At 39.2% G+C, this 26321-nt stretch overlaps 1 protein-coding gene across 1 annotated transcript in view; it reads left to right on the plus strand.

The window, feature by feature from the left end:
* Rps6ka5 (ribosomal protein S6 kinase A5) overlaps nucleotides 1-26321 on the plus strand; it is a 177531-nt gene that overhangs the window by 93316 nt on the left and 57894 nt on the right. Inside the window, exons 4-5 of the mRNA XM_052185249.1 lie at nucleotides 13197-13312; nucleotides 16800-16907. Of these exons, the coding sequence (XP_052041209.1) occupies nucleotides 13197-13312; nucleotides 16800-16907 (224 nt within the window). The remainder of the gene's footprint in view (nucleotides 1-13196; nucleotides 13313-16799; nucleotides 16908-26321) is intronic.

Consider the following 26321-nt stretch of genomic DNA (forward strand, 5'->3'; position numbering starts at 1 on the left):
AGAACATTTTTGATAATTTTATCAGGAAGGTGGCTTAGGGCAGCCGAGCCCCCTTGGCTAGGAGTCCAGCAGGCGGCTGGACGTGTGTAACTCTGTCAGCAGGTCTCACTCAGACACACTCAGCCAAGGCTTTATTGCCTCTTCAACGTGAAATGTGATTTGTGCCCAGCTCAGAAAGTCCATCGATCTAGCCAGTGCTGACTGATGAGTAAAGGGCTTCCTTGATAAAGGGCTGAGAACCCTCAGCTGCTGAGGTCAGAGGGGATCTGACTACTTGTGCTATCACTGACCATTTTTGAAGTGGTGTGGCTGCAGTTTGCTTGCAGTACTTGGTGCAGATGCTGTTTCTGTTTGTTGTTTTGAGATGAGACTTTGTCTTTCTATCTCAGACTCACCTTGAGTAGGTTATGTAAGCAGGCCTTGAACTCAAGATACTCCTGCCTCAGCCTTCTGAGGACTGAAGGACAAATATTTACCATTATACCTGGCTCAGTGCTCTCCTTTGAGAGAAATAAAGTTTTGCAGTTCACCTTGGTATACCACTATCACCAGAGCCCTTTTCTGTCTGGTGTGTTGTTTCACTGCCAGGTGGGCATGCTTGAATTTCACCCAGAAGTCTTTTATTTGAATGTGTGAAGTGTGAAGGCCTCAGAGCCTCAGTTTCAGTACATCCTTGGTAATCAGCTCACTGCATACAAAATGTTCCCTATTACAGTTCTGAAGCTCTGAAGCCCACCGGCCCAATTATAATTACAGTTAAATTGTAGAATAGATGTGCAAAACTTGGTCATATAAGGGTAGATTAACCAAATGCTCAGGAAAACATGGCTTTGTGTGAGTGCTTGGGCCAATATAGCATCCAGGTCCAGGAGTTGTCCTCTGACCTTCATATGTGTGCTGTGATATATACACACTGGACATATACACAGCAATAATAAAGCTTTAAAACATGATTTAGGTTACAGTTGATAAAGGCTATAGCCTTTTTATTATCTAATATCAAAGAAGTATGTTTTAATTACTGCATTCATCTTTCTAAGTATTTCCCTCCAAAGGCCATCCCAGAGGTCAAAATGTAGTTGAAGGGTGACAGTGTTACAGAGCTAAGGAGTTAGAAATGGTGCTTTGGGGCCAATAGAGGGGCTGTTGGTTATGGAAGAGGAGAACCCTGCAAACAAGGGAATGAGTGAGAGCTGGAGGAGTCACAACTGCTGAAGGCAGAGACACTGAATGGAGGAGATTCCAGTGGCTTCTTGATTTGGGGGACAGAGGGTTTGGAGTTAATTACTCTCAAGATGTTTGGACTTGGTAAACACAACAAAAGTCAAAATTCTAGAAGGAGCATGCTCTAGCAGTGAAGATCTGTACTGAGGTTGCAGAGAACCTTTATTCCATTCCAGAACTCAGGTTGAGTACCTCAGCTACCTGGAATTCAGTTCCAGAGAAGTTTCTGGTTCCATAGGCACCTGCACTCATGTGCATTCATGCACGCGCGCGCGCGCGCGCACACACACACACACACACACACACACACACAAATACAGAGAGGGGAAGAAGGGAGGAGGGGGGGAGGCATTGTATCTCATCTCTTTTATCCTGGCACCCAGGATGCAGAGGCAGGCAGTTTTCTATGAGTTCAAAGCTAGCCTTTTAGGGCTACATAGTGAGACCCCATCTCAAACAAACAAACAAAAATGATGACAGTGAGGCATTCAAGGGCTGCACAAAAAGGGCAGAAAGATTAAATTTTAAGCAAGGACCTCACAGTCTCATATTTACTTTGTGTTTTCACAGCAAAGCCAGCACTTTTATATATTGAAATATATCCAGATTTTAAAATAGAATGCTTACAAACTTACTGTCAATCCTGAGATTCGTGAGAGAAAAAATAGTTCTACAATTTTGAGCCAAATTTGAAGCATGCTTTAATTAAATACTGGCCTGGTTGATGGACTCTGGCCAGGTCTGCCCTTGGGTTCCCAGGGAACGGCCACAAGTCACATTTTGCAAGGGCCTAAAAAGGCAAACCTACATTTCATTGCATATCCCACCAGGTTTTATCAGGAGCAAGTATCCATCCTAATATATTTTTTGCCTGTGTATCTCCCTCCTAGATACGGTCAAGCACATCTGGTACAGATGTGTCAAACAAACTTTTTTAAGGAAGTAAAAATCATGTGGCTTATTATTTCTCAAGAACTACAGCTCCCAGCATACCAAGAAGTTATCTGTCCTTGGGCAGTTGGGACTTACAAGTTAACTTTGGCTCTTATGTTACCCAACTGTCCCAGCTACAAACAAGGGCCAGCTCCTGAAAACTGGCTTTGCATGTTAAAGGTAACTCATAAACTATCGTCAACTAAGATTAGCTCTTAACCATTCTGACTGCATGGTCCCATTCGCATGAAGTGCTTGGATGGGGACCTTTGCCATGAACTTGTCCTAAATTAAACTACTCTTTTTCTTTGGTCAGGACCCACTGGCTTGATTTGCTCGTGGACAGTGTTGTGTCTCCCATCTGGCTCAAGCTGATGTTCCTTTAATGGCTTCCCCTGTAGTCTTCTGGGTCTAGTCTTGTCCTATGGCTTCTGGATCTAGAACTTGATAACAGTGCTATTCCTGGCCTTGAATAAAATAAGAAACCATGAATTTATTCAGATATAACTAAACTAAATGTTTAATGAAGTCTAGGGTAGCTATATACTTTCAAATTACCTTTCCAAAAGTGAGTGTTAATTATAAATATGAAATGTGTGTTCTTTTTCTCTGTATACTAGACAACCCAAAGAAAGCCACCTTACTCAAATGATCAAAGTAAAAATCATTGATAGTAGGATGAGTTGAAATAATTCACCAACCAAGAAGATAGTGCAAGATAAGTGTGCTCCCAAAGATGCACACCTGAGTATGCTACTGGGTGGGTGTGAGGCCAGCTCTCAGTGTGACAGGGCCTACAAAGTGACACTCCTGTAACCTCAAGTGCCAAGGTTATAGAAACCAAGGAAAGAATAAGGACTTGTTGCATATTTGAGAAAATACATTGCAGGTTGAACCTATTCACTATAGAAGATACTTGTGGAACAACTTAAGTAAAAAATTAAGGTTGTGGATTAGATTGTAATGAAAAATTTATGTAAACTTCCTGATTTGTAAGTGGTTATGTTGTATGAAAGTGTGTATTATTGATAAGGCATCAGTTTGGTTGGTTGGTGACTTAGCTGTTTTGTAAACAGAGGTCTACATGCTGCACTTAGAAGTCTTCTGTGTGTTAACAGTTGATTTAAAGTAAGCAATGACGTTCAGTTCTATATACTAGTATAAAACAGGTATAAAGTGAAAAATGTAGAGTATATTTTAAAAATATATTATACTTGGCTAATAAATTTACTCAATAGATTAGCATGCTTTTTAAAATTTTTTCCTGCTTAGAACTATACCATGTTTAACAACTCAATGTTGTTACAATGCTGTTTTCTGTTTTAACTGTATTGAACTATGCATGCAAAGTTGTCCATATCAAAACCTCAAACAAGCCTTTTGTGTCTGTAGAGAAACAGACTTTATAATTCCATGCAAATACAAAACAAACTAGAAAAACGGCTATCCTGAGCATGCTACATCAGAAACATAGCAGGCATGTTTATACCTTTCCAGTGTCAGAATTTATTGAACTGCAAATTCTCATGCTATGTTGGTTTGCTGGCTGCAATTTACATAGTATCCCTGATTTCCGTTGATGACTAGTTGAGGCAAAAATGGTTTCTTGGTTTCTTTTATTATAATCTTAAGTTAACCATTAGGCTAAATACTACCTATCATAGTAAATGGATCAACCTATGTAACTGTCTATGTGGGTTAAGGTTAAAGAAGTTGCAGCAGGGAAAGAACCCAGGTATCCCTCAACAGAAGAGTGGATGCAAAAAATGTGGTATATCTACACAATGGAGTACTATTCATTCAGCCATTAGAAACAATGAATTCATGAAATTCTTAGGCAAATGGATGGAGCTAGAGAACATCATACTAAGTGAGGTAACCCAGACTCAAATGGTGAATCATGGTATGCACTCACTAATAAGTGGATATTAACCTAGAAAACTGGAATACCCAAAACATAATCCACACATCAAATGAGGTACAAGAAGAAAGGAGGAGTGGCCCCTGGTTCTGGAAAGACTCAGTGAAACAGTATTCGGCAAAACCAGAACGGGGAAGTGGGAAGGGGTGGGTGGGAGGACAGGGGAAGAGAAGGGGGCTTACGGGACTTTCGGGGAGTGGGGGGGGCTAGAAAAGGGAAATCATTTGAAATGTAAATAAATTATATCGAATTAAAAAAAATCTTTAAAAAAAAAAAAGAAGTTGCAGCAGAGTGCAAGAGGACTTCCTGAGAAATTCGAAGCAGATATAGATGCAAAGAGACTCACTACAGGTATGTAAGATACTAAGACCCTGCTAGGAGCTTTGCTGGCAGTTTAGCTTCAAAGTCTAGCTGTAAGGAGTCTCAGGGTAAAGTGGAGCTGCCCAGACAAAGTATAGGATAATGGAGGTTCTAGAGATAAATCACAGAACCAGATCTAGACTAGACCTTGAGTAGGTCCAGTCAGCAATGGGGACGAGCACACCCGAGGCTCCAGGGAAACTTGGGAATTCAGTCCCTTGATGTGTACAGTGAATAGTCAGGTGACAGGTTGGTGAGGGCTTTTGATAGCTCCTCTTCCTGGGGTCCAGATGTGAGCATTGTAACACCTCTTCCAAAGTCTGCTCTGTGCAGTAAGTTCTCAGGCCTAGTTTTCCTGGTGTGATTTTTAATATGCCCATGTGCTCATATAGTCCAGTTTTACTTTGATAAATTTATAGGATTTTACTTGTTTTATTTTTAGAGATAAATTAATTTTGTGCTTTGAAGGTAATGCTGGAGAGAGAGTAATTTTAAAATTTGTGTGTGGTTGTGTACACGTTTGTGTACACGTGCAATTCAAGTGTATATGCATGTGGAAGCCAAAGGCCAACCTTGGGCATTTCCCACAGTTGTTTCTCTACCTTTTTTTTTTTTTTTTTTTTTTTTTTTTTTTTGCCTAGGCTGGCCAACAGTGAGTGTCAGGGATCTGGCTGGCTGTCTCCCCAATCACCCTACTCCGAGTGCTGGAGTTACAGGCATGCCCTGAATTGCCTGTCTTTTTACCTGAGTGCTATGATCTCAGATCAGGTCCTCATGCTTCTGCAGACACCTGACCAACTGAGCCATCTCCTTGTTTAGATGCCTGACAAGGTGCAGAGTCATCCTGCCACTGCTGTTTACACTTAAATTGGAGTCAAATGAGGCTTGTAAAGTGGAGACTCTTGGGGGCAAGGCACAGCTTTAAGGAAGGTTCTTACAATATGGAGAATCTTAGAGCAGTCTGATCTCAACAATAGCTCAATAAAAATACAGTTCTGTAAAAAGAAGACATGGAGAACAACTGAAATATCTGAGAGGTTGAGGATTCCTTTCCTCTAGCACCTAATACTGCTAAGGTGCAAACTGCTCTGGCTCAGAGCTCTGGTCAGCCCAGCTCTGCTTTGTTTGTAGGGTGGGGTTCCATGCTGTTAGAGGGAAGCTGAGCAGGGATGGCCCTTAAGAGAGTCTGGCCACTGTCCTAAGGAGGTTTTGGTTTTGGTTTTTGCTAGAGGAAGAGGTAGTTCATAAGAACTTGAGCACTTCCTTACAAAACTGACTATTTGAGGCACAGTGTGCATTAGGGTGTGGTGGTGATTATGCAGAGTATGGTAACTAACTACTTTATGGCAATTAGTGGAATCTTTGGATGAAGGCAATTTAAAAAGTCCTCCAGGGGTAAGAATAGCATTCAAACACTGTCCTCAGACTACTCATTTAAGAGCCTGGATTTATTGGGCCAGGCTGTGGAACAGTTAGTGCCCCAGAGAATTATTGGAAACAATTGAGCAATCAGATAGTAATTAGTGAAGCCTCGAAGCTGTTTGTAATACTAGTAGAGGTAGAGAAGCTAGCCAGTGAGGGAAATCTGTTCTAGTTCCCAGGGCTCTGTTCTCTGAGGGCCAACATTGGAGGTCTTATATTGAAGATCAAAGAGACTTGACTAAATCACCAGGACAAGCTATTAAATAAGGAAAAAGCCAAGACAATAAAAACAAGCCAAGCTGACTTTAATGATACCAAGCTGGGTATGGGACTTCTACTTGAAATTTCAACATTTAGAAGTCTGAGGCAGGAGAATCACCACGAGTTTGAGGACAGCCTGGGCTACCATGTACAACTGGCTCAAGACAAAACAAACACATCCTTCAAGGGCGGACTTAGGGGAGTTGAAATCAGTTCATTATTTTGATCTCCCACAAAAAAAGAAAATGAAAAATAACTAGGAAGATGAATGTATAGCAAGCAATAAATATGTACTTGCAGAGAAAGAAATGTAAGGTAATAATCATATCACCTTTTTAGATGTGGAACATACAGTTCCCCTCAGTATCCTTGGGGATAGAGGTTTGGGGACATAGCCTCTCCCTATAGATAAGAGCCAGCAAATGCTTGTCTCATCTTTTCTAGATTGTTCATAAAAGCTTACATGGTGCAGATAGTTGTTATACTATATTGTTTATTGAATAATGACAAAAAATGAAAGTCTACAAGTTCAGTTCAGACACAAACTTCCTCCCAAATATTTTAATCTGGAGCTCGTTGAATTCATAGATGTGGAATCCATAAGTTCCAGAGTGCCAACTGTGAATAGTTGTACTGTTTGAAATATTAATAGCTAGCACAAAAAGGAGTGAGGATAATGCCAATTAGTACTATTTTATATATTGCTATATCAATATGTAGCAAGCTAGCAAGAGAACATTATAAGATAAAAATCCTTTTAAAAATTAAATATGATATATGTTAATATATATCCAATTGAAAGATACAGAAATAAAAAACAACAGAACAAAAAAGGGTATGTGTAAAATGGCAAACATAAATCTAACTGTAATCAATAGCAACATTAAATACAAATAGCTAACAATTATAACTAAAAAGCAGAAGTTTCAGACATGTGTAAAAAGGATAAAAAAATTGAACTGTAGGATGTTAAAATGAGGTACCCTACAGATTTTAAATATATAAATATTCTAAATGGGAGAGATAGGGGAACATGAAAAATCATGTAGACAGCAACCACAAAGAGAGATAGTGTCAGGTCCAAAGGAAATATGTGTTTGATGAATAAAATAAATTTGATCAGAGTTTATCTGTTCTTATAAAGGTATACTCAGGGGTAGGCAATAGGCAGAGAAGTTTAGACTATCAGCAGCTTGGTTTTGTTAAGAGGGATGCCTCCTTGGAAGGGGCCTCATATATTCCTCTCTGGAGTTTTGACACCAGATGAATGAAATGAGGACTTGACCCCTCCAAGGTGTGGGTAAGGTGAAGGATTTTATTGTAGACATAAGGGAGAGCACAGCCAGAGGCATCGGTCGGGAAGGGTCTAGAGCAGAGAGAGGAAGTGGACTGAGCATGCCCTATGGGCTGAGTGTGGCTGGAGGGGGCTGGTAGCGAGAGAGGAAGAGAAGACAAGACAAAAGAAGACCAAGAGAGTGACCAAGGACTAGGAGGAGGAGGGCATGAACCAAACCAAGAAAAGTTGGTGGCTGGAATGTTAGGGTTATATAGGAATGAGAAGCTAGGCGAAGGAAGCAAGGACACTGACCTGGAGAGGGGCAGGGGAGGGGGAGGGGATGCCAGCCAGAATGACTCTGAAACAAATAACTTGCTGAGAGGGCCTAGAGGCCAGCTTGGGCTTTAGTGTGTTAGTGGGCACCTCAGTTAGCCATTTGACCTTGGTTTCTTTGGGACCAGACAGATAGTTAAACACATCTCAGACAAAATGGTCATAAAAACAAAACAGGATATTACTAGATATTGGATGGGACATTTCACAGTGTCTAAAGGGTCAAACCCATTAGTAAGATGTATTGATTATAAATAAACATGCATACCAAATACATAAAGCAAAAACTGAAAGAAATGGAAAGAGAAATGACAATGCAATAATACTATCTTACTCCAATAATTATAAACACACCTAGGAAAATGTCAAAAATGAAATAAAAATCAGCACTTTACCTATACTTATAACAGGCTTGTATAGAATTTTCTTAAGCAGCCCCAGTAACAACAAAGTACAGAATATTTTGGAACAGTAACAAAGTACATCTATTTGGAACATTAAAATAGGCCATATTCCACACGATAAAACCTCAATAAATTTAAGGAGTTTAAAACATTAAGAAGTGTGTTCTTTGAGTACAGAGTAATAAAATTAGACATCAGTAGCAAAGAGAAATGTGTAGTCCTTACAGATGCAAATTCAGCAACACATCCCAAATTAAAAAAGGAAGTGTGTCAAAGAACAATCATAAAATAATTTAATGAGAGAATATGAACATAAGGCTTATTTAAACCTTTGAGGCACTGCTAAGGTCATGCTTAGTGGCACATGTATAGCTATAATCACCTAAGTTTAAGAGAAAAATTACAGCACCATAGTTAGTAATTCAGCTCTCTACATTTAGCCAGTGCAGAAAGAAGAGGGAACTAACTCAAAGCAAAGAGAAGAGAGGTAAATAATAAATACTAGAGGACAATGCAACAGAGACCATGAAAACAATAGAGGTATCAATGAAAGCCAAAGTGGTCTTTGAAAAGAAAAACTAATAAGCTTTTAACTAAACCAACCGATTTTTTTTCTTTTAAGGAGTAAATCTATAAAGTCAGGAGTGATACAGAGGATATGACTTTTGAATTAGAATGAATCACAAGAGAATTCTATGAACACCTAAGTAAGAACATACTGTTTACTGGGTGTTAAGGTAACCTAACCAGCCAAGAAGAGTGGCCCATGGCTATAATCCCAATACTTGGGAAGCTGGGGCAGTGGGATTGTATGGTTGAGGTTAGCCCGGGCAATTGCTTAAAAAGCAAACAGATGAATAAATTAAAAAGGAAGTAAAGAATTCCTAGAATAATACAGAGTACTTAAAGTGACTCAAGAAGTGATCTCAAGGAAGTGGAGGCATACTTGAAGAGAATTCAAGGTCCAAGTGTCTTCATGGGTGAATGTAAACTAAACATTTAAAGAAGAAATACTTCCCAACTTGACCTCTGAGGCCACCATTATCTTAGTATATAAACCAGACAAAAACATCACAAGAAAACATGAACTAATCTCTCTTATGAATAAAGTACAAAATTACTCAACAAAATTCTACCAAACAATTTAGGGATAAGTAAGAAGGATTATATATCATGACTAAGCAGGATTGGTTCTAGGAATACAATACTGTTTTAAAAGCCTTGACTCAATTTACCATGTCAGTAGAAAAAAAGAACTATATGTTCTCAGTAAACACAGAAAAACCATTGGCTGAAACTCAGTGTTCATTTATGATGGTAAACATTTCCTAAAACAGGCAAAGAAGTGAGCTTTTGGATGGGATGAAAGCATATATAAAACAAAGCAAAGCACAGGGAACAGTTTTAGTGATGAAAGACCAAGTGTTTCTCTCCTGAAATCAAACGTGGCATGAATATCCATGTTTACACTTCATTCAACAGTGGGCTGGGGAAGGTCACAAAAAGGCCTATAGGTAGCAAAGTAGGAAGAAAACCTTAAGATGACATGATCGGATAAAGCCTTAAGGGATCCATTAAAATATTAGGATCAATAAAGAAGTTAAGCAGAGTTGCAGGATATAGAGCAACATACAACTAAGTTTTGATATCTTTACTTTTTAAACATTTATATATTTATTTTATTTGAGTGAGTACACTGTTGCTCTCTTCAATCACACCAGAAGAGGGCATCATATCTCATTACAGATGGTTGTGAGTCACTGTGTAGTTGCTAGAAATTGAACTCAGGACCTCTGGAGAACAGCAGTTTAAGTGCCCTTAACCCCTGAGCCATCTCTTCAGCCCCTAAGTTTTGATATTCTTACAGTTCCATTTAGTTTAGAATAAATACGGTAAAGCATTTGGCAGTAAAGAAGTGTACAGTTCCAAGAATGAAAGTGATCAATGTAAATGAAAAGAATGGCATCTTCAAGGAATGTTAGGGGCGGCAATCTTCCTCAGTTGAATATCAAAATTACTATTCAGCTCATCTCAAAACTTCAGGTCATTTCTTTATAGAATTAGCAAGGTGAACCTAAAATTCAGGTGGAGACTTAGGGAGCTGAGGAGAACTATAATAGTTTTTTTAAAAAGAACCAAAATATAAACCTCACTTTGTGACTTCAAAATATATTGTAAGCCAGGTTCACATCTGTACATCTGCTGCTTGAGAGAAAAAGGAAGAAGTGCTTGAGTCTAGGAGTTGAAGGCCAGCCTGAACAATACTGAGACTTTACCCCAAACAAAAAGCCAAAACAACCAAACAACCAAAGTAGAACAAAACAACCAAATAACCACACAAGTACTACAACAGCAGCAAAAGGCTAGTAGCACTACTATGATTGTAAAAATACAACTAACTCCACTGTAAGGATAGACCTGTGATTGACATGGTTCTAGAGTTCAGAAATCCTTACATTGACAGTCAAGTGGATTTTCAGCAAGAGTGACAATGAAGAACAGTTGTTCAACTAATGGTGCTGGAACAACTAGATAGCTATGATACAGTATGAAATTGGGCCATACCTCACAATGTAAACAAGAAGTTAACTCTAAACTAAATGGTCAAAGATGAAAGGTAAGAATCTTAAGAGACTATAATTGCTGTAAAAGTCTTAGACAAAAACAATGGCAAATTTTTGTGGCATTGAATTTTGTAATAATTTCTTACACATGGCATCAAAAGCTCAAGTAGCTGAAGGTAGATAAACTAGAATTTCTGGGGTTTGGAGGTGATTAAATTGATTAGAGCCTATACAACTCTGAATAAACAAACAAAATCATTGAATTTTGTTCCCACTTGAAATGGGTAAAATTCATGATGAGTTAATTATCTCAAAAACAAAGCAGTCAGTGAAAGTGATGTTCATGTGTGCTTCACAGCAAAAGATGTAGAGGTGTGAAGTGGGTCCTTTAAACGCCAAAGAACACTACATGTTCAGGGAATGACAGCTGAAACTCTAACGAGATGTGCTACATGCCCAACAGAACCAAGACAGGGACTCAGCTCTGAGTCTCATCAGTTTCTACTGCGTCTGCTTCTGGCTACAGCACTTACTGTAGCTTCTGCTGTAAAATTCCTTGGGCTGCCTCAGTTTCCATTCTGACACTGTTAAAACCTGAATGAATGGATAGAGTTGCCTATAATATATGTAACATATATCTGTAAAAATACTAGTTTTTATGAATGAATGTTTAAACAATCTATCCCAGAAGTAGGAAAATAGGTAACTTGATTTATTAAGCTTGTCTTCTTGGACTTAAAGTTTCTTTTTCTTGAGTCTTTCCAGCAGTGAAAACACACTTCCTATATCCCAAGCAACAGTAATTCACAAATAGCTATTGGCTCTGTTTAATAAATAAAGAATTGGGGATTAGAGGGACTTAATTTGCTCACAACAGTGCAACAGTAGAACACTGTCTATTTTGGGTCTCTCAGTTACAAATCTCTCATTCCTCTGAATGTGTCACATTGCCTCTGAGACAGGAGTATGTTGGAGGTGTTTTGTTTTGCTTTACATTGGACTGTCCTTTGGCTTTAATAACTCTTTTCAGAGAGGGGAACCATCATTAGAGGTTGGTATTTGTATGACAAGAGAACATAATGGGGTAAAGAATATAAGCAAAATGTATGACACATAAAAAGATGTCAGAATGAAACCCATTGTTTTGTATGCTGACTAAAAATAACAGAAAACAAAGATACAAACAAAACAAAGGACAGCAGTAGAAATTAATTTTTCTTAAGAAAGCATCTGTTGAGTGCTGCATGCAGGCATTTGTCGTGATATAGTGTGGGGACTATATTGGTCTTGATGCTTAAAACTGCAGTGTAGCATAGAAAGTAGAGCGAAGACTGGGAACACAGGAAGAGAAGTACATTGGTAACAAGGTCTGTAATAATATGGTGATGTCATGAGGGAGCGGTTGGCTCTGTAGAACATGAGCACAGAAGGTGAAGTGACTGAATTGAACATTTGAGACTATGTGAGAATTTGTCCTTTTATAGGTAGATATGTATTTCTGTCATGATGATGGAAATTTAGGCTTAAGTAAATAACTACTTAAAAATAGAAAAATCCACTGTTCATTTGTAGGAATGTTGTGTTCCTTTATAATTAATTTTGTGTTCATCTACATTAAAAACATCTTAGTAAAATACAGAAGCCTCAGCCAGGGAATGTTCTTTGTGGTTAGTTTCTGATAAAAGTAGAGATCAAATTTTTTTAAGAAAAATTATTTTCTTGTATCATTTTAAACTTTATAATAGTATTCTGTTGTTACCTAAAGTCATCCATTTCAGTTTTTCAAGTAATATCAGTGTTTCTTTCTTTTCCTTCACTGAGGCCACCTTTCTTCTTAACTTTAGCCATTTGCCTCCCTTTTTACCATTTCCCTTGTGATAAATAGAGCAGATTGAAGAGAAATGGAATCTCTAGGCTTTGAAGGCTTTGATGCAGCCAGCCCTGCTGTGCTTCTTTTCCCAGTATTTCTTCTTAGTCCGTGCCATATGGAGTCTCGAGACTGCTACCTGCTGCCTAACTATTTCTTTCAAAATATGCACAGACAATTGTGGGAAATAGGGAATCTATCTACAGGTCTTAACACTAACGATTGGCAGCCATTTTATAGAGCAAGACAGGATTTTGTCTGTGTTCTTTTGGGGATCTGTGTGGGGTTTTGCAGGGGAGGGTTTGGTTGTCATGTGGCTGATGTTTGATAATCTACAGTAAGTTACACACTGGTGGCAGAGGACTTGGAAAAGTATTCTTAAATCTGTGTGAATTTTGTGTCGTAGTTGTAATGGCAGTGCTCCTTGTACGTTAATTTGGTTAGTTTAGGGTGATCGTTGTTTTAGGAAATGGTATGACAATATGAAATTAATAATGCTTTCTATGAAACTGTCATATACTGAGACTTACACAAAAATAAATTAATGGTTAGCCCAGAGTGATTAAAAGGAGTTATTTCCTCTCATTTATGAATGCAAGTCAAAGAAAGAAAAAATATATTTCATTTTTAGATTATATAAATGGTGGAGAACTTTTTACTCATCTTTCTCAAAGAGAGCGTTTCACAGAGCGCGAAGTGCAGATCTATGTTGGAGAGATTGTGCTTGCCCTGGAACACCTGCACAAGGTAAGGCGCTTCGTCTTCCGAGTTTCCTTTTCAATAGTCTGTGAACAAGACGTGTTGATGGAGCTAAACAAATGGATGTTTCCACATGTTGTCTTGGGCTTGTGAATGTTACTGTTTTCTTAGTTTCATAGTTCCTTTCTAAGCATTTTACATTTTGCTGGGCTTGGTATGGTATGCCTACAGTCCCAGCACGCTGGAGGCTGAGGGAGGGATCATGAGTTGAAGCCAAACTGAATCACAAAGTAGCACCCCAACTCAATAAATGAACAGAAAATAAATTCTTGTCTATCGTGTTTTGAAACATAAAAACATAATAAAAAGAAACAAAACAACTTGAGTTTTTTTTCTTATTGTTTGTCTTTGTTTGAGCTATTTTTCTTATTGATTGAAAAAAATCCCAGTACTTTCATCAGGGAAAAAAAGTCTTTGGTTTTTAAAATGAAGCCCAAGCTGTACACTGTATTTCCTTGGTTGTAACATGCTCCACGGCACAGCCCATCTGTCGGTACTCAGAAGGCACTCCCGGGTTTTGCTGCTGATTTGCTGTGATTCGCCCCTCCATGTTAACTTCCTCTGCACCCGCCTGCTCTGCTCCTCCCCATTGTCTCCATGTGACATGAGCTCACATACTGAAATTTCTACCTGGCCAATCTGTGGTCTTCTTGGCACTCTGTACAAATTAAACTCCATGATACTCTTAACCTTTGGTCCATGAAATTTGTCTTAAGTTAATTAGAGAAACAGATGGCTTCTGTGTTGAAGCAGTGTGTATAGTTTTCTTCAGAAATAGAAAATGCTAAAGTAATTTATATCAAAGGTGTACAAGTTCATAAAGGAACACTATGATTTGAGTCACTAAATTTCAACAATTCAGTTATATTCTGAAGCCACTCTTTGTCATGTCTGTCATCCCTCCCTTAGTTAAGATGAACATATTAAAGTAGAAATATGTAACAGAAAACAGAGGTAAGAACTCGAGAAAGTCAGGGAAGACATCTTGGGTGCAAGGAGTTTTGATCAAAACTGAGTCAAAGATGGAGATAATAGGAGAGACTAAGAAAAGATTCTGAGAAGTACTTAAAAAAAAAAAAAGGCAGGAGTCCAGCAATGGCTGATCTAACCCGAAACAGAAACAAGACCAGATAGGTAGAGGGAGACAAAATCGTTACCTTTAGAAAATTCCAGCACCTGGGAACTTCAGGGACCAGGGTTGTGAGTTTGAGGTCATCCTGGTTTTATGGAGCCGGACCCTGTCTCAAATGAAGAGTGAATAAAACTGTGTGAGAAACAGGAAGAAAAGAGAGCTAGCAGTGGAGAGGAAGGGGAGCAGGGACAATAAATGACCATTCTGTGCTTCTTTTCATAGAATTTTCACTATGGTGACAAGCTTCGTGGCTATGCTTTTTTTGGGGTGATATGATTTAGTTTAAACATTTTTATATCAGAAATATTACTATTCAGAGTAAGCTACAAAGACCTTTGTAGCTTATAATTAGGTATAATATTTTATAATATAAAATGACAATAAAACTCACCATAAGCACTAAATTAAAAGCAAAACACAAAGACAAACAGGTAAGCTGGAAAACAGTCTATAAATTATATACTTCAATTGATTCATTTTATTTACAAAGGAAGATTCCATGCTACTCATTATTACTAAATAATAATAAAAACATGGATGTCAATAACAGAATGGAACTGGGAATAAATTTAATAGATACACAATGAATACAGAATAGTAACAAGTTCTAGGCTGTCTAACCCTAAAAAGACGCTCAGACACAAAGCCAGCAATGCTAATCTTGAGAGAGACGCTAGTACTAAGTCTTCTAGGAAGAGAGAAAGTACACATTTATTTGGAAGTGGTAAAGTCACGTGGACTACATAATTTGTTTCTAAAAGTCTTTTCCAGAGAGGCTGAGCTGTGGTGCTGCTGGTTGGATGTGTGTGGTGCTTCAGTCGAATGTCTGCTCAGTGCATGCTGTGTTCTCCACTTTAGCTCTCAGAGGAAAATGGCTGACTGATTTTTGTTCTTGTTTTTGCCTGGGGGGTGTTGTTTTGGATTTTGATAAGGGAGGTATAATTCTGATTTCAGTTTTGAGACATTATTAGAAATCTGTGTTTTCCTATATTTAATACTGAGGAAAGCAATATTTCAAAGTATCAAAACATTTAATCCATGCAGCTATAACTAACAACGTAGAATAGAAAACCAAAGTGGATCAGTTGGTCACATCTTAGATTTACATTTTACAGTTGAATGTTTTACTATGCTGCTTACATGAGAAACAAAACAGGCTTACAGTCTTGAACTGTGTAACATTTTCACTCAGTGATGGGCCAGGCATTTGACTGACCCATGGGACTGTAACGGAACTTTTTTCCTGTCAATTAGTGGTTTTGTAGCTGTCAAAATGCTATATTTGATCCCATCCCTGTTTACGCGAGGCTGGTGTAAATAAACCTGCCGTGGTCCCATTCATATAATAGTGCAGCAGCACGTGTCATTCCGTACAGCAGAGTAGAGCCTGGTAGTGGCCAGTAGCTGAGCATGCTCCTGATTCATGTATTTAGTATGTGTACATTAGCCACCATCTTAGAGGGCTTACTGTAAGCAGTCTGCTGTCTACACTGGCAGCAGCTTTATGCATCTCGTGTGTACTCTGTGGTCCTTTTTGCTTGATTTGCCCACTTGTTTTATTCTTTGTGGCCTCACAAGGAATAGAATTTTTTTTCACTACACTATCAAGGTTTGTGTAAGTATACCTTATTTTGCTTTCACAGTCAAAATCACCTAACAGCATATTTTCCAGAACATTCCCTTGTCACAAAGCAGTGCATAACTGACTGTATAAGTGTTATTTAATAATTTGTTTTGCTGATTTAGAACTAAACATCAAAATTAACTTGTGCTCTTTAACCTTTATGTTTAAGAGCTTATTATTCAAAAAGCCTTTATTAAATGCCTGACTAATACATTGCATTATACAGGACACCAGATAAGTGTATAAAACCTGAAAAAGTAGACAGTGCAAATATAATATGATAAGTTGTAAATCCCTATGAAATATGTACAGGTAAGTACACAGTTTGAAAACAAAGAAATGATCAGCATAGGCTATGGCTCTTTAGGAAGGTTTGTTAAAACCAACTCAGAGTTGTAGACAATAATTGTCCAAGAATGCCTGTGAAGATGATCTGGAAAGAGTGTGAAATAAGGAGAGGAGAGACGGAAAAGGGCAATAGTCAACAAGGAGACCCTGGAGAAGCTGGACCCAGGAATAGACCCTCACCACAGAGAGAACTAAAACATTTGGAGAGCTTGGGGAGGGCAGCACCTGAGCCCCAAGATGGAGCATTCGCTCACAGGATCCCTGAGAGCCACAGAGCCCTGAAGAGGACCCTCCTTAAAGGTAGACAAGTGATACATTAATTCATTTGGAAAGTATTTTAAAATGCACTTTGTTTTGTTTTGTTTTTACAGTTGGGGATTATATACCGTGACATTAAGCTTGAAAATATTCTACTTGATTCTAATGGCCATGTGGTGCTGACAGATTTTGGTCTGAGTAAGGAGTTTGTGGCTGATGAAGTGAGTATTATATTTTAATTTCAAGTTAGTAATAGCAGAATGTAAACAAGTAAATATGTAATTGGACAGTAGTACTGTATGGGTTGCAGGTTTTTGTGCAGGCTTATTCAAATCTGAGACTGCTCAAGTGCCAACTTAATGTCACAAATGAAGGACATCATACCTGCCATGCTGTGATGTGTCACAGTCAAAACATAGGCACACAACCCAGTTTATTCAATGTCCCTGAGGGACAAAAGTCTCTGTCAGTGGTGGCACATCTTTTGCATGAATGGCAGGTTCCCTAGCACAGGCCCTGACCCACAGAAGACAGTAAGGTGAGGCATATGCAGCCTTGTGCACAGGGACAGGTTCACGAGGATACTCCAGTCACTTCACCAAAGCCTGTGTACATTACTCAGTTTATTTTTATTTTAATGTTGACATATTCTCTGTGGTGTGGTATAAAGATTCATTAGGAGTCTCAGAAGGGGCTGCAGATTCTCATGTAGTACAATGTTAAGAAAAAGAGGAAGCATTTATGTTTATTTCTAGAGCAGAAAATCAGGCTACTGCAGAATCTGCATAGCAGTGCTGACGTGAATGGCTCATTGAAGAATACTGTGTGGGAATGACCTCTGTATCAAACTTGAGGAAACAGAAGGAGGAACTGTTAACATTTAAAGCAATGAATAGAAATTAGTGAGAAATGGGGAAATGTTCCAGCAAGGTCCTTATGAATAGAGATACCAGCCATCAAGCCTGAGTTTGATCCCTAGGACTTACAGAGTGGAAGGAGGGAGTCAACTCCCTCACAATGTCCTATGACACACTCTGTCTCTCTGTCTCTGCCTGTCTCTCTCTCTCTCTCTCTCTCTCTCTCTCTCTCTCTCTCTCTCTCTCTCTCTCTCTCACACACACACACACACACACAGATGCGCGATTTAAAAAATAATCAAAGGATAGCTTCATTAGTATCTCAGAGAAGTCAAGACACTTCATGGTGTGATGATTGTAAAGCTAGCAGTATTGTATTGTGGTGAACTAAATCTGAAAATAACTATAAATATTCAATGGCTTGTTGCAAAAATTTAGGAAAAGATACAGTTTTAAATTTTAAAAGATTCATAGCCACACATACCCCTTAACAGCCTAAATACTAACCATTGAAGAAAACTCTTAAAAACTGATAGGGCCGGGCAGTGATGGCACATGCCTATAATCCCAGCACTCTGGGAGGCAGAGACAGGTGGATTTCTGAGTTCGAGGCCAGCCTGGTCTACAGAGTGAGTTCCAGGACAGCCAGGGCTATACAGAGAAACCCTGTCTCGAAAAAACCAAAAATAAAAAAAAAAATTTAAAAAAATTAAAAACTGATAGGATGCTGAGGTGTCCTTCACAATCAATGGCTTTCAGCAGGGGTCCAGGAAGGGATGGACTCATCTCTGTTTAAGGGAGAGAGCACTGAGAGGTGGTCACTCCTGTGAGTATGTACATAACACAAGTTGGACTTTTTTTTCTTTCTGGGAGTGGGTCATGGGGGGACAGGGAAGGATCAGGAAGTGAATGTGATAGGGATGTATGATGAAAAATTTTCAAAGCATCAATGAAAATATGTTAGAAAAGATTTATAGTTATAGCCAGGCCTGGTGGCTTAGATTTACAATCCCATCTCCTTGGGAGGCTGAGGCAGGAGACTGTCAGGTTCAAGGCCTGGCTAGACAACAACGTGACCTTAAGAGCAGCCCAGGCAACTTAATGTTGAGCTTAGTTTCAAAGTAAAAAATGTTGAGGATGCAGCTCTGATGTAGAGTGCTTGTCTAGTGTGTGCATGGACCTATAATTGATCCTAGAATGGTGGACAAATGGATGTTAGGTAGAGAAAAGACATACAGGTAGATTATTGTTACAACATAGCTTCTTATTATAAAGCACCAAAAAAATTCATCACACATTTGACAGGGTGATCACTGAAAGCAAGCTGATGCTCGAACAAGTCTTTAATACCAATGAAAGGTCTCCCTTTGGCATTGATGCCCAGAAAGTCACTGGTCACAGATAGTGATACAATTCCCAAAGGAATTAAAATGGCCACAAATAGAGTAAAACTGGAGTGTGGCGTGTTAGACAGATTATAAGCTTATAGTAGGAGAAGGTTATGTCCTTGGGCTGTTTTTGGAGATGGATTTTTTACCAGTCCATTACTGTACTGATAAGAAAGCTGAATCACTAGAGACCTCTTTTTTTATTGGGTTCACTTTTTTTTTGTACTAGTACACAGTGGGTATTTTAAGGAAGCCCTAGATCACAAAGAAATGATCACAGAGAAATAAGTATAAAAATGCTTGCTTGAATGGCATGCTAGTACAGTGAGCATAGGCGTAGGTGTGGATCAACTGCGGATGACATATCATTTCACCCAAACTTATAGTACAGGCTCTAGTGACCTTTAAACCTCTTAGCAGCCAGCCCAGGGGTTCTGGACCAGTCATTGTGCTGCCTGATTTTTTTTTCTGCATTAAGGGAAAATGCCATATATTTAGTATAAAATACATGCTTGTGAATAAATATAAAAGAGTGATTGTTCAGTGGTTGTGTATAAGCAGAGAACCAGTAATGAGGGTAATATCAATCACAGGTTGTCCACGTGGGTAGCTGAAGGAGTGATAACACTAGCTTTCTGATGGGTCAGCATGTGTCAACTGCTTCCTGCATAATATCATTTAAAATATCTCAGAGTTATATTCAAGCTCTGTCTGTCTGCTTCTATCTCTTATATGTATGCGTGCATGTACAAGCACACATACACACACACACACACACACACACACACACACGCTGTATATAAAATATAAATATATCCCCCAATTAAAATTTTGTCTTATTCAAGATACCATTTTTTCTTACCACATATACATTTTTTTTACTTTTTTTTTTAATTTTTTATTACTTTTTTTACAGTCCAGTCTTTGCCCCCCTCCCAGTCTGCCCTCCCACAATACTTATCCCATTCCTCCTCCCCCTGTCTCTAAGAGAATGTTACCTCCCCCCCCCCACCAAACCTCCCCACTCCCCAGGGCCTCAAGTCTCTCAAGGATTAGGGGTGTCTTTTCCCAGTGAGGCCAAACTAGGCAGTCTGCTGTTGTATAGGTGTTGGGGATAGGGTTGGGTTTCAGACCAGGTGCCTGGTTGGTGGCTCAGTGTCTGAGAGATCTCAGGGCTTAGTTGAGGCTGCTGGTCTTCCTATGGGGTCGCCCTCCTCCTCAGCTTCTTCCAGCCTTTCCCTAATTCAACCACAGGGGTCCCTGACTTCAGTCCAATGCTTGGGTGTAAGTATCCTCTTCTGTCTCAGTCAGCTGCTTGTTGGTCCTCTAGGAGGACAGCCATGCCAAGCTCCTTTCTGCAAGCACACCACAGCATTAGTAATAGTGTCAGGCCTTGGAGCCTCTGCTTGAGATAGATTTGGGCCAGTCACTGGACCACCTTCCTCTCAGTCTCATCTCTATTTTTTGTCCCTGCAGTTCTTTTAGACAGGAACAATCTTGAGTCAGAGATTTTGACTGTGGGATGACAACCCTATCCTTCCACTTGATGCCCTCTGTCTTTTTACTAGAGGTGGACTCTGTGAATTCCCTCTCCTCACTTTTGGGCATATAAGGCCCCTCCCTTTGAGACCCCAGAGTCTCTAGGTCTCTAGCACTTTTAGAGGATCCTCTCCCTGCTCCATCCTCCCCCCCCCCCCAGGTTTCTTATTTCCATTCGCTGGCCCTCAGGGCTTCTCTCCTGTTCTCCTCCCCTCCCCTCCCCATACCTGATCATGTTCCTCTCTTTCCCTCCCCTCCCATCTCCCACCCAGATCCCTCCTTCCCTCTGCCTCACATGATTGTTTTCTCTCCCTCCTAAGTTGGACTGAAGCATCCCAGGACACTTGGGCCCTTCTGCTTGTTAAGCTTCTTGAGTTCTGTGGATTGTATCCTAGGTATTCTGTACTTTTTTGGCTAATAATGCACTTATTAGTGAGTACATACTATGCATGTCCTTTTAGGTCTGAGTTACCTCACTCAGGATGATATTGTCGAGTTCTGTCCATTTGCCTACTGTCCTCGTTCTTAATAGCTGAATAGTATTCCTTTGTGTAAATAAACCACATTTTTTGTATCCATTCTTCTGTTGTGGGACATTTGGATTGTTTCCAGCTTCTCTGGCTATCACAGATAAGGCTGCACTATGAATATAGTGGAACACATGCCCCTGTGGGGCATCTTTTGGATATATTCCCAAGAGTGGTATAGCTGGGTATTCAAGTAGATCTACAGGTAGATCTATTTCCAGTTTTCTGGGGAATCTCCAGATTGATTTCCAGAGTGGTTGTATCAGTTTGCAGTACCACCAGCAATGGAGGAGTGAGTTCTCCTCCTTCTCCACATTCTCACTTAGATGAAATGATTTTCTAGACAGATATCATGAACCAAAGTTAAATCAAGAGAAGGTAAATGATCTAAACAGGCCCATATCCCCTAAGGAAATAGAAGTCGGTGAAAGTCTCTCAAAAAGCCCAGGACCAGATGGCTTTAGTGCAAATTCTACCATACCTTCAAAGAAGAGCTAATACCAGCACTCCTCAAACTATTCCATAAAATAGAAACAGAAGGAACACTATCTAATTTATTCTATGAAGCCACAATTACTCTGATACCTAAACCTCACAAAGATTCAACAAAGAAACAGAACTTCAGACCAGTTTTGTTTATGAATATTGATGCAAAAAATACTCAATAAAATTCTAGCAAACCAAATCCAAAGACACATCAAAACCATCATTCACCACCATCAAGTAGGCTTCATCCCAGGGATGCAATGTTGGTTCAATATACAAAAATCCATTAATGTAATCCACTATATAAACAAACTCAAAGGAAAAAAAAACACATGATCATCTCATTAGATGCTGAAAAAGCATTTGACAAAATACAACATACCTTCAAGATATCATTTATATGTGATAATATGCTAGAACCTAGGTTTTAAAAAAACTAATTTTGAAATCTAAAGCACTTCTGGTGTCAAGCATTGTAGCTAAGAGATAATTAATCTGTCCTCAGATCTGACTGCTCTTTGGAATTTTTGAAAACTAGTCCTGAGTGTCTTGTTTAGGATTTTTGTTGCTGTGATAAAACATTATGACCACACATTACTTGGAGAAGAATGGGTTTATTTTATTTTACAACTCTCTGGTCATACTTTTTCACTGAGGGAAATCAGGACAGGAACTTGGAGGCAGCAATTAAAGCAGAAGCCATAAAGGACTGTGCTTACTGACGTGCTCCTCCTGGCTTCTCAGTTGGCTTTCTTATACAGCTCAGGACCACCTGCCCAGAGTTTGTAAAATGCTCCGCCTCATGGACTGGGCCCTCCCACATTAATATTTAATCAAGAGAATATCATACTAACTTCCTACCGGCAATTTGGTAGAAACATTTTCTCAATTGAGGCCCCTCCTCTCAGGTAACTCTAGTATAAAGACTAAAAGTTCTAAATTTTTATTATAGGTATATTACTTTTGTTTACGCATCAGTATGTGTTTATTAATCGCTTCCAAGCTAGATAGTAAAGTGAGAAAAATAGGGAAGATCTTCACCTTCATTACACTGTGTTGTAACTATAAGTTTTCTTGACTATAAAATCATAGTTACAGATTTAAATGGATTTTGAGAAATTTACTTCCATTTGATTTGTGTGTGTGTGTGTGTGTGTGTGTGTAGTTGTAGGTGTTTTTCCTGTATGTATGACTGTACACCACATGTATTCCCTGCCTGTAGAGGCCAGATGAGGGTATTGGATTCCTGGAACTGGAATTAGATAGTTTTGAGTGGCCTTGTGGATGTTAGGGTGTTAGAGAACCTGGGTCCTCTGCAAGAGCAGTGACAAGTGGCCTTAACTGCCAACTCTCTCTCCAGCTCTACTCCCAAGTCTGGTTGTTTTTTATTTTAAAACAATTTAATCCTTTATAAAAATTTTAGTGGCAACTTTATTAAAATGAAGAGGATTACATGTTTATTGTTTCCTCTTCTCTAAACCCTACTAAAGTAGAAAAGAGAAGTGTGTGTACACTCTTCAAGGAAAGGGCAGATAATGGCAACTACATTTTGGTCAGTAAGATGGCAGCTTCACCTGAATCCTAGACCAGTAAGGGAAGAGGTTCAAAAACAGACTGCTTTGTATCTCAGACTCCTTGTAGTTGCACAGGAGGGATAGCCACCAGTTGTTTCTCAAGTAAAAGTGTAGATCATTAAGGGTCTGAGGATTGTTTGGGTGTCCTGTAAGAAAGATATGAGTCCCTGTATCCTCAGGTCCTAGACCACTCTTAATTAGGTACCTATGAGGGAAGATGGTAAAGGTCAGATGGACTGTATTCAAGGCAAAGTTGAGAGTGAGGATGCCATATGGAAATTACTGGGAAAACAGAACATGACACCCTGTAGTGTCCAGGGCCCACAGCCTGTTCCAACACCTCACCATGAGCACAGTAGTGTCTTAGACAGGGATATAGAGGATTCCCACTGAGAAACCAAGAGCAAAAAAAATTAACAGATTGGGGATGGAGAGATGGTTCAGTATTAAGAACTTTGCGTTCTTGCAGAGGACCTGAATACAGTTCCCAGGACCTACATGGCAGCTCACAACCTTCTTTAACTCCAGTTCTGGGGAATCCGATATGCTTTCCTGACCTCAGACACACTTCACATACACATGTTCAGGAAGAACACTCATACACATAAATAAAAAGTAAGCTCTGTTTTAGAAAATGACAGATGCTGTCATTTGGGGATTTTAAGAGTGAAACTTCCCAGCCACACCTCTGCAGAGCAGTCTGCAACCCGATAAGCCCAGACTGCATAGAAGCATGTCTGTGGTGGTGTCTCAAATCTGTGATTATTTTTATAATATATATTTCAGTGCAGGAGATTCTTTTGAAGTGGCATGTTTAAAGTATCTCACCACACTGCCAAAGTGTCCTTGGCATGTGGTGTGTGGGCTATCCCCTGACAGAGAGACCTAATAATTAATTTCTTCTCTCTCCATAGATGCACACATCCATTTGCTCATTCACTCTATGTGTGTTTGTTGAGGACCCTTCTACGTGCTAGATAATTAGGCTAAATACAAAGCTGAAAAAAACCACTTGATGAATATTTATAGGCACATGTGGCTGGCTATTTAGCAGTAGGAGAAAACATACTAGGTTCCTATAGAATAGTGAAATGTTGGGAGTCAAAACAAAAATCAAAGCTGACCAGAATTAGGTAGATCTTGGATAGAACAGTCACAGATCAGCAAATGTCATGTTTGGCTGCAGCTATTGCTTTTCCTCTTATGATTGAAGGGTCCTTGTTTCCAGGCCCAGTACTGTCCCCTAAGAGAGTGCCAGCATTTGTTGTTTAGATGCAAAAATGTTAAGAGTTCAAGCTAAGCCAGAGAAGTAAGTCATTGATAAGTCCACTACCTCACTAACTGCAACCAACTAAATTTTGACAGAAAATTACACTCTTGGGTTCTCACAGCTCACTGCCAGCTCATTCTTTCTCTTGGCCATAAAGGTCATACTTCAGGCTAGATCTCAGCTTATTCTCAGGTTATTCTCAGGGATCAGATAAGAATTTTCTTTTCTGGAGTCTTCTAAAACTTGACCTAATAGCCTTTTGTTTCCCACCCCACCCAGCACCTATTTATTAAGTATGCTGACCCAGCCTCTTCTCTTTTTAACAGATACCTCCTTGAAACTGTTCTGTTTGGGTTAGCATTTCTTTTTGGGTTCCTTTTTGGTTCATGTGTCAGCCCAAGTCACTTATACCTGAGTCTTGTAGCAGCAAGTGGGTCCTTTCCCCCATCCCTTCAGCCTGACTATCTGGATGTGCTTCATCTCATCTTCCACCCTCCGTTCACTTTGGTCACTCAGCATTCAAGCATGCCCAGTAGCTTCTGTTTTAAACAATTTTTAAATTGGGCGATGATGGACAGATAGATTGACTTAAAAAGACAAAACAAACAAAAATCCCTGGGTGTCTTATTTTCCCTCTAGCTCTTTTGCTCCTGTTGTCTGTCCATATGCCTGTGTGCTTAGCTCTTTTGCTCTTGTCCATATGTCTGTAGACTGCCTCTACTTACATGTCGGCATTCCTAAGTCTACTCCTTACTGGTTGACTGATGCCGTCTCGTCAGTATCACTCAGTGCTTTTTCCTTCCTTGCCTTGCTTATTTGTTCAGTATTTTTAAACAATAAATGACTTTTGACCTTGGAGCTGCAGTTCCACCAGCCTCTGCCTTACTGCTCTTTGCAGTCTCTTCTGCTACCTGAGGCTTCTCCATAGCTTAATCTCAGGTCTTGTTAGCTGTCCTCTCTCCTTATATGTATGTCATCCATATGTACTGCTAACTCTGATCTCTCTTCCGGGCTCAAGCCCTAAATATGTCTGTAGGCGCCTTAAACTCTACATTACTAGAATTGAACAGATCATTTCTTACCCAGATCTGCTTGTTTCATAATCTGTAAATTCTGGCCTTACTTGATCTGGGAAATGTACTTATGTTTACCCTTTTGCAACTTACTTTTTAATGTATGTTTAATGTGTTTTTAATAGCAAATACAGTTTTAATAGCAAAATCATTTCTTTTCTTTTTCTTTTTTTTCTTTTAATTTTCAAATGATACCAAATACCTCCTATATGCTAAGTGTTATAAGGGATCCTAGAAACAGAATGGTGACCCCAACAAATCATGAACATATATTTTAGAGGTATTTCACATATGTGTATGTGTGTGTGTGTGTGTACATATATATATATATATACATACACATATATGTATATATATGCATGATTATTTCTAGATAGATTTTGCTAATTCAGGATTATATACAGAATATTTATTTTAGTAATTTTAAATATTTTATGTTATAATGCCTACTTTTTATAATTTGATATCTTTTATTGGTATTTTTTTTTTTTGAGACAGGGTTTCTCTGTGTAGCCCTGGCTGTTCTGGAACTCACTCTGTAGAACAGGCTGGCCTTGAACTCAGAAATGCACCTGCCTCTGCCTCCCAAGTGCTGGGATTAAAGGTGTGTGCCATCACTGCCCGCCATGGTATTTTCTTTTTTAAATTGTCTTTTATAATTTTTATTTTCTTTTTCTCAAATTTTGGTTAATCCCTGAAGGTTCTGGAAGTAAAAGAAAACATAAATCTCTATAGACTAGGCTATGTCATTCATTAGTGTTGCTTTGATCATTAAAAATGTTTGCTGGGTGATAGAGAGATGGCTCAGCAGTTAAGAGCATTTGCTCCTCTTCTAAGGGACCTGGGTTTTATTGGCAGCACCCACATAGGCAGCAGAGGATGGCCTAGTTGGACATCAAAGGGAGGAGAGGGTCCTGCTCC

The sequence above is a fragment of the Apodemus sylvaticus genome, chromosome 6 (assembly GCF_947179515.1).
Source record: "Apodemus sylvaticus chromosome 6, mApoSyl1.1, whole genome shotgun sequence".
In the NCBI taxonomy this organism is placed as follows: Eukaryota; Metazoa; Chordata; class Mammalia; order Rodentia; family Muridae; genus Apodemus; species Apodemus sylvaticus.